Genomic DNA, 7,742 nt, shown 5'->3' on the forward strand with positions numbered 1-7,742 from the left:
GCCACACACGTGCCTGCACATTGAGACTTGCTTCTATTTGTGAATGTGGGTCAGACAAAGCTGTAGTATCCAGTGTTTACTGGAAACCTCTACCTGTCTAACAGGAGATTATCCTGGTGTCGTCATCTGTGCTCTGTGGGCTAAAAGCCGGGGGTTCTGGCCATGATTTTACACCAACCCAGGATGGAAATCAGAGCAGAGATCAAATATGTGTACACACACTCATGGTGTCTTTGTTTTTAATTTGTCTTATAGTTTTGGTGACGTTCTTTCACACTTCAGATGGGACTTCCCTCATTTTTATAATTTAGATCTAGTTTTGTAAAAGCATATGAAACAACAGTCATGGCAAACACTAGCTACACTAAAGTTGTGATTTTTTCCTAAAGGATGCTGATGAAATGATGCTCAGGGTTGATATCTTTCTCTTGATCACCCCACACACACACACACACACACACACACACACCTCCCCTTTCCACGCAGCCTGAAATGGTCCAGCCCTGATTTGCATAAGTTGTGTGCGGGTAGCTGCGTGGACCAGCAGGGGTGGGTTAGGGGAAGGCGTGCAGCGGACACATGAGCAGAGAGAGACGGACTGCGTGTGTGGAGTGGACAGTGAACTGATGCGGTCAGAGTTATGTTCTGTGCTCAGCCTGTCTCTGGCTCAGACGCTTCATCCATGTTCTGCTACAACATGAAGCCAGTGAGTAGATTTCCTTCTTTATATCTTTAAATATATATAGAGAGACTGATTTATTCTGAAAAGACATGAAGCTGTTAGTGTGTTTATTGACTATCAAATGTGTCTCTGCTTCTTGACAGTATTCATATTGCAGTAATGAACACGGCTGTTTGTCCAGAAGTTGTTTTTGCCACTTGTCCCAATTGTTGGACATGTAAAAGTTTTCTACTCAGCAGATTTAATTCAATACAACTCTGGTTCATGTGCATATTAGGGGAGGAAAAGTGTAGTTTTTTAAAGACGTCAACACCTGAAATGTTGCAAGTTTGTGAACGTAAAGCGTGGTCAAACATATGCTTCAAGAAAATCAATTTATAACTCATTTTTCTAATATTTGCACTGCAAAAAATACCCTGAATAAATGTTACAATAAGATTAGAGACTATAGAGACTAAATGAAGATTGATTTTTCTTTTTGTTTTCTGTTTTCCCACATTAGTCCAAGTGTTTAAATGAATGTTTCATATTTCTTCTACACTGAGCCTAAAAAAACAACTCTTTGTTGAACTGCCACAGAGATACTTCCTGTTTGCTCGTGGAGTCGAGCCTGGCAGCAGAAAACATCTTGACATGAAGCAGATTGCTTCTATTTCTATTTGATTTAAGCCTGCTACGTTGGAGCAGCCCCTGCACGGCCGCAGCCATTATCAAAGGCAGCTTTGATCTCCGAGAGGCTAACCATATCCAGACATCGTGGATCACAGAGGCAGAAAATTGGTTGCATGTGGCCGGAGTCGCATTGAAGCTTGGGCCTTGAATAACAAGTTGATGCTTCACTCGTCTCCCGTCTTGACGCCGCGTTTTGCTCGCAAATGGAAACTATCCCTGACTATAAGTGTTGGCTTTTAAAATAAAATATTGATTTATTGTATTCCACTTTCTTCTAAATTTCAGCTTGAAGCGCGAAGAGAGTGGAGGGGGTGGTGTGTGTAGGGGGGGAGTCCATTATCATTTGTGATTTGATGATTGATGGTTCCTAAATCAATGTTATGCTAAAAGAGGATACCATGGTGATGGACTCCCCCCACCACCCCCTTTTCCTGGCCGGGGCCAGAGAGAGGGCGTGCTGGGGCGGGGGGTGTGACCATTATTAACGGGTCGCCTGCTATGCTGATGGTAAGGAGGACAATTGGCTTTATCCTCTGCCATATGCTGCCCACGGCGGCTCAGACGGACCCGGTGTCGACAGGGGCTCTTCTGTTTGGCTGAGCCCACAATCACCATGGGACTCGTGCCAACCAGGGTCACGGCTGCGGGCGTGTGTGTGGCTGCAAGCGTGAGCCTCGCACGAGCGTATACTCAGGAGAGTCTTTAATAGGCTGCTTCACAGAACTTGTCGTCTGGGTAACTGACACCCCATTGACGCTGTGCAGAGGTTTATTTTAATTTCCTGGGGCACATCAAAGCAACCAGGAGCTGGCAGGTGCAGCCCAGGCCTCTTGGTGGGCCCGAGTGAGCAACCGTCTTATCACTTTGGGTGCAGATGCATCATGTTGATGGGCTCCAAATGAACATGATGATTCTGGTCTCCTCTTTAGAGGATGATTTATGAGAACACTTGAATTGTAAATTTGTTTAGTTAAGAATTATGTCCCAGTCTTGTGAGGCTGCAGCCAAACCTGATCGTGATTAGTGCTGGGATTTCTCATGGTGAATGGTTCCTAAATCCGGATAAGGAGGTGCATGGATCTGCAGCTTACGGATTATGGCAGTAGCTCTAAGTGTGCATCAGCTTTCTGCTTTGTTTTGTTTCTATTACGCCGTGGCTTCGGCTCACACCTTTCAAACATTTCTTCCACTGATGTGGAATCAGATTCTTCCGAGTGACACAGAAAGAAATGTGATTTTCCCTCCCAGATAAGATGTTTGATCTTTTCAGATTTATGGGCAGCCTCTCAGCATGGACGGCTTCAACCAGAACTCGTCCTCACAACCGTCGAGCAAGACCCCCAACAACGTGTTTGCAAACGCGTTCTTTGGTGAGCTCAAATCCTCTAAAATGACCACGTTTGTGTTTTCACGAGGATCTGTTTGCTTACAGTTAGGTATTAAATGGAGAATTTGACATGTTGCTGGGATCACGTGAAACAGCACATTTTGGAAGAATCTGGATTTAATCCTGAAGTAGAAAATTAACCAATAAATAAAACTTATCCTGGTGGCCTTATTTCTCCTCTGAGATTATCATCAATTAAATGTGTTAGATTTTTATTCTCGTTAGTGTTTCATCTATTTTCTATGAGAACAAAGTGATTTAAAATTTAGTCTGACTAAAAAAATGTGTTTTACTTTGATTGACTGAAACCAAAGGTAATGCCGTTTTGGTTATGAAAGCATTTTTTAAAATCCACATTACTTTATTTTTAAGAAAAGCAATTTTCTTGTGTGTACAATAAGATTTGTATTTTAATCTCTGGTTTATTGTCTCCTTTTTTATTAGTAAATGTCTGTGTGTGTTTTTCTAGTGTGTTAGCAAAATATCGCATGAAACTGGCATAAAAGGTGGCGGGCAATATGTGTTGTTTCAAGAAATGCTTGGCTTTAAATTGTTTCTTCATTTTAAAAGAGATGATGCAGATTAGTGCAGGAGGAAACTTTTAAGTAGCTAATGTGCTTTTCACCATCAACAGTTTGTTCCTCTAATTAAGAAACTTAAAAATTATTTGACATGAAACATGAAAAAAAAAAAAAAAAGAAAAGAAAAATGTACCTTTTCCTTACACGTGTTTTCTTTCCTAAACCTTAGTCGGCATTTGTATTCCAGGAGCAGGCAGCTACACCGTCACCTCCTGATGACTCTAATCTTGTTAATTTGATTTAATGACCAAAGAATGAAACTGAATTGACACTGAGATTAAAAAATTACAACAAAGCTTCACTGAACGGCTAAAAAAATGTCAGAAAACGCTTCACAAGGTTAAAGTTGCTGAAAAATCTAAATTTAGCACAGTACAATGGAATAACATCAAAAGATTCAACCTTAACTGAGGTTTTGCTGTAAACATGTGACCTGACCCAACACGTTGTCTGCAGTTTAGTTGTGGAAACAACGTTACGAGGACTCCGGTGTTTTCAGAGGAGGCCTTGTCTTTCTATAATAAGTGCTATATGTTGTCATCACTGTTTGTTCCCATACAATGGCAAAATTGGCTCTCTGCGTTTAACCCATCGCACCTGGGCTACATCCAGGTGGAGCAGTGGGCAGCTATGTAAGCGCCCGGGGAGCAATTAGGGATTGGGTGTCTTGCTCAGAGACACCATGGCATGTGAGAATGGCTGGGGATCGAACCTGGGACTTTCGGGTCCCAGGTCAGCTGCCCTGCCTCTAGCCCATCTCGGCTTGACTGTTTGAGATGCGGCTCCACTTTCAGGCAATAACGCTTCATCTTTTATTTTAGAGGGGATGAGCAGTTCGCCCGACATCTGGAACGCTGTAAACGGGCTCAGCCAGCAGGGCTATGAAGGAGCGCTGGGAGTCACCCCAAGCCACCAACCACCGGCGGGGAGCTACAGTAACCTGGTCAGCTCATCTCCTCTGCCTCGGACGTTGACATTAAGCAGCATTTTCTGTGTGAGTGGGTTTAACGGAGAGTTTCTGTGTGTTCAGGACTTCTCTCCACATTCAGTGCTGGCTGCTGACATGAACCGAGCTCTTCCACCGATGTCCACCTTTCACCGCAACAATGTGGTTCCTCGCACTCCATCAGTCAACACCTCGGAGCATTCCACAGGTGAGGGTATGCTTGTGCTGTAATTATTTTAATTATTTTTTTACAACTTTACAACGGTCGTTTTCTGTTCAGTTTCAGGAAGCCATGGAAATGTGTCAGGAGCCTCCCAGACAGGCGATACTCTGGGAAAAGCTTTGGCCTCGGTAAGTACGCGCCACCTCAATCCCATTAGGGCAGCTCATCTATGCCCCTGTTATGCTCAAGCCGTCAGGTCAGGTCATAAAACCAGGTCTTTAGAGACCCAGAGGAATAATGCAGAACTTGCTCCCTGCCAGTGGCAAGGCAGTAATGAAAGAGGGGCTGCTCTCAGATACTAAACCTCTTTGATTGGCTGTAAAATGACAAGAACTGATGAGTTTAGTTCAGGTTACGAGGGTCCGCAGAGGGTTGTGGCAGCAGCTGTTAGAGCTTACACAGAAATGATAAGGTGATCATTTTCCCTCTGTCAGATTTATTCCCCGGATCACACCAGCAGCAGCTTCCCGTCCAGCTCCTCCACTCCAGCCAGGTCTCCATCCCCACCACCCGCTGAAGCTACAGGTACAATAGAGTAACTCCCACAGCTAGGCATTGCATGAGTGAAATATTATTTATATTCTTTCATTTCATACTTTTTGTTCTGCTTTGACTCTTTTTCCACAATACTCAGGCACCAACGTGTGGTCTCGCAGTTCAGTTCAGGCACCTGTGTCACCGCACTACGAGTCCTCGCTGATATCAATGGTAAAAAAACTTTTTCCTGCAGTTTATACTTTACTATTGACATAAAAGATGCTTTTATAGTAATAATATTAATAAATGATCAATTTCATTCAAGAGAGCTTTGTGATAAATGTTACATTTTGACAAAATGTCAAGTAAGATAAACATACAAATGTATTGTAAGAGTTTATAACTATTAATAAAACACTGTACGCACATTTAGTGAAGTGTTAAAGAACAGTGTAGATAGTTTTATACTAATACATAAAAAGTACACATTACTGCGTCATTTTTCATAAATTGTTTTCATCTGCTGCCATGAAAAGTGGGCAGTCGTGTGTATGTGTTTGTTTCTGTGTGTCAACAAAATATTTTATGAACCATTGGATTTATTTTAATGAAACTCTCAGGAAGTAATCAGTGGATGTACATCTACTGATTAATTTAGAAGTCAACCCAATTCAAGATGTTCGTCACAGCTTATCCACCTTAGCAAACAGAAAGATGGAGTCAATTATACAGACGTGTAACTAACATACAATGTGGTAGCAGCTGAGAGTCGTCCTCTACATGTACTTTGAGCCCTAACAGATGGAACATCTTTATTTACAGCAGCAGCAGACAACATGCTTCAAGGTTTAATTAGATTAGAATGTTTCCTAAAGTTTCAAAAGAATTAAATTGAAAATGTCCATGTTGAAGTTACATCAGTCTGAGTTGTTCTGATATTCTCAGGGTATATTTCCTTCAGATTTATTTATGCCACATAAAGGAACATGACAAAGAGACATATATCTCATGTGCACTTCAATCAGATTTAGGAAGCCCACAGTGGAAACTAGAAAAACATTTATTTAAAGCTTTGCACTAATATGGACACAATCAGACAAGGATTATGTTTAGGATTTAAGGGTTAGAGTGGATTTAAATTCAGGGGTGGGGGTTGGTGATTATTAATCAAATTGGACCCTGGGAACTGAAGGCCCTGGGAGTTCATGGAGAATCCCATTCAGCCACTGTCCTAAAACTATGACTGCTGCATTGTAACAAATCTGCCAGACTTTAAGCGATGCTCTCACTGTGTAACAATAAATAAAAATTATCTTCTAAAATGGTTTGCCAGTATTCCATCAAACTCATGAAAGGACCCGTTCTCTTGAAATTTCAGTCTTTATGCAAATCTAGGTGATTTAACTGTGGCTTTAGATTAAACTTCAGTAGTGTTTCCTCTTTTCATCCATATGCCCACAGTGTTTGGGTGAGAAAAGCTGAGATTTAAAAAACAACTTTCCACAATGAAGGGTCTTTGAAATTTAATTTCTGTTTAAAAGCATGCTCGTTGTTACTTTGGGTCATGGAAACCACAACAACAATGGAGCGGTTTTTACTGTCTTTTTTTTTTTTAATCTACACTACCTCCCTTTACCCTGGTCTTGTTGCCATTAAACTTTGATCATGAGCTGAATACTTGGGCTAATAATTTCAGGTCTCTCTTGTAAATGAGTCCCCCTTTAAATAAAGGTTGAATGAATGAAAATAACTGAGAGGAAGTGATGCTCTCCACAAAGATGGTCGCTTTCACCAACTCCTCCCTCCTTCCTGTTTTTTTGCTCTCTTGTCCTGTGAACCTACTAAGAGCCTCTCTTTACATCCATCCATCCATTATATTTTACCCGCTTCTTCCATTTTGGGTCATGGGGGTCGCTGGTGCCCATGTCCAGCAATCACTGTGCGAGGGGCGGGGTACACCCTGGACAGGTCGCAAGTCCATCACAGGGCCACATAGAGACAAACGAGACAAACAACCATTCACTCTCTCACTCACACCTAGAGACAATTTAGAGTTACCAATCAGCCTAACATGCATGTTTTTGGTCTGTGGGAGGAAACTGGAGTGGCCGGAGAAAACCCACACATGCACTGAGAGAACATGCAAACTCCACCCAGAAAGGCCCCTGGACCGGGATTTGAACCAGGGACCTGCTTGCTGAGAGGCAGCAGCTCTACCAGTTGCACCACCGTGCTGCCCCCCTCTCTTTACACATCTTCTGAATCAAAATTTATAATGGATCTGCTCAGCTGGTCTCTCAATGCAATCGATAAACTTTTACAAGAAGACAGGGTGAAGGAGAGCCCTCTTCTCTGAAACATAATTGGATTTATGATAACTGGATTCTGCGTTTTGGAGTCGGTGGAAATCTGGATTGTCGACAAATTCAGAAATGCCAGCAGCAGCTTAAGCTGTCTGGAATGTGTGTGCCGGTCTTGGCAACACTCAGACTGTGTGAGAACTATCTGTGGACCTGTATCAGAGCTGAGCAGGCAGGACTGTGGAACTTTGTGGCAGAGTTCACGGACAGTTGGAAGGAAGAGATCTTGGAGAAGTTGTAAGCCTGACTTCAGCAGAATGTCCATGGATCTGGTTGTTTGGATTCGCCAAACTGAAGGCAGACATGTCAGTAGAGTCTGCCTGCCGAAAACAATTGTTGTTTGTCTTAATTTGGTCTCTCCGCTGGCCTTGGACAGGCCAACTTATCTCAAATTGCTCCTGGAGGATACATAAA

General features: G+C 42.5%; 1 protein-coding gene across 1 annotated transcript in view; it reads left to right on the forward strand.

Annotated features, from left to right (window-relative positions):
• The first annotated feature begins 591 nt into the window (after positions 1–591).
• LOC119416353 (transcription factor 12) overlaps positions 592–7,742 on the forward strand; it is a 10,473-nt gene continuing 3,322 nt past the window's right edge. The window contains exons 1-6 of the mRNA XM_037683588.1: positions 592–706; positions 2,625–2,724; positions 4,144–4,476; positions 4,549–4,619; positions 4,926–5,016; positions 5,126–5,199. Of these exons, the coding sequence (XP_037539516.1) occupies positions 641–706; positions 2,625–2,724; positions 4,144–4,476; positions 4,549–4,619; positions 4,926–5,016; positions 5,126–5,199 (735 nt within the window). The 5' untranslated portion in view covers positions 592–640. The remainder of the gene's footprint in view (positions 707–2,624; positions 2,725–4,143; positions 4,477–4,548; positions 4,620–4,925; positions 5,017–5,125; positions 5,200–7,742) is intronic.

Source organism: Nematolebias whitei, chromosome 10, assembly GCF_014905685.2.
Source record: "Nematolebias whitei isolate Nwh7 chromosome 10, NemWhi1, whole genome shotgun sequence".
NCBI lineage: Eukaryota > Metazoa > Chordata > Actinopteri > Cyprinodontiformes > Rivulidae > Nematolebias > Nematolebias whitei.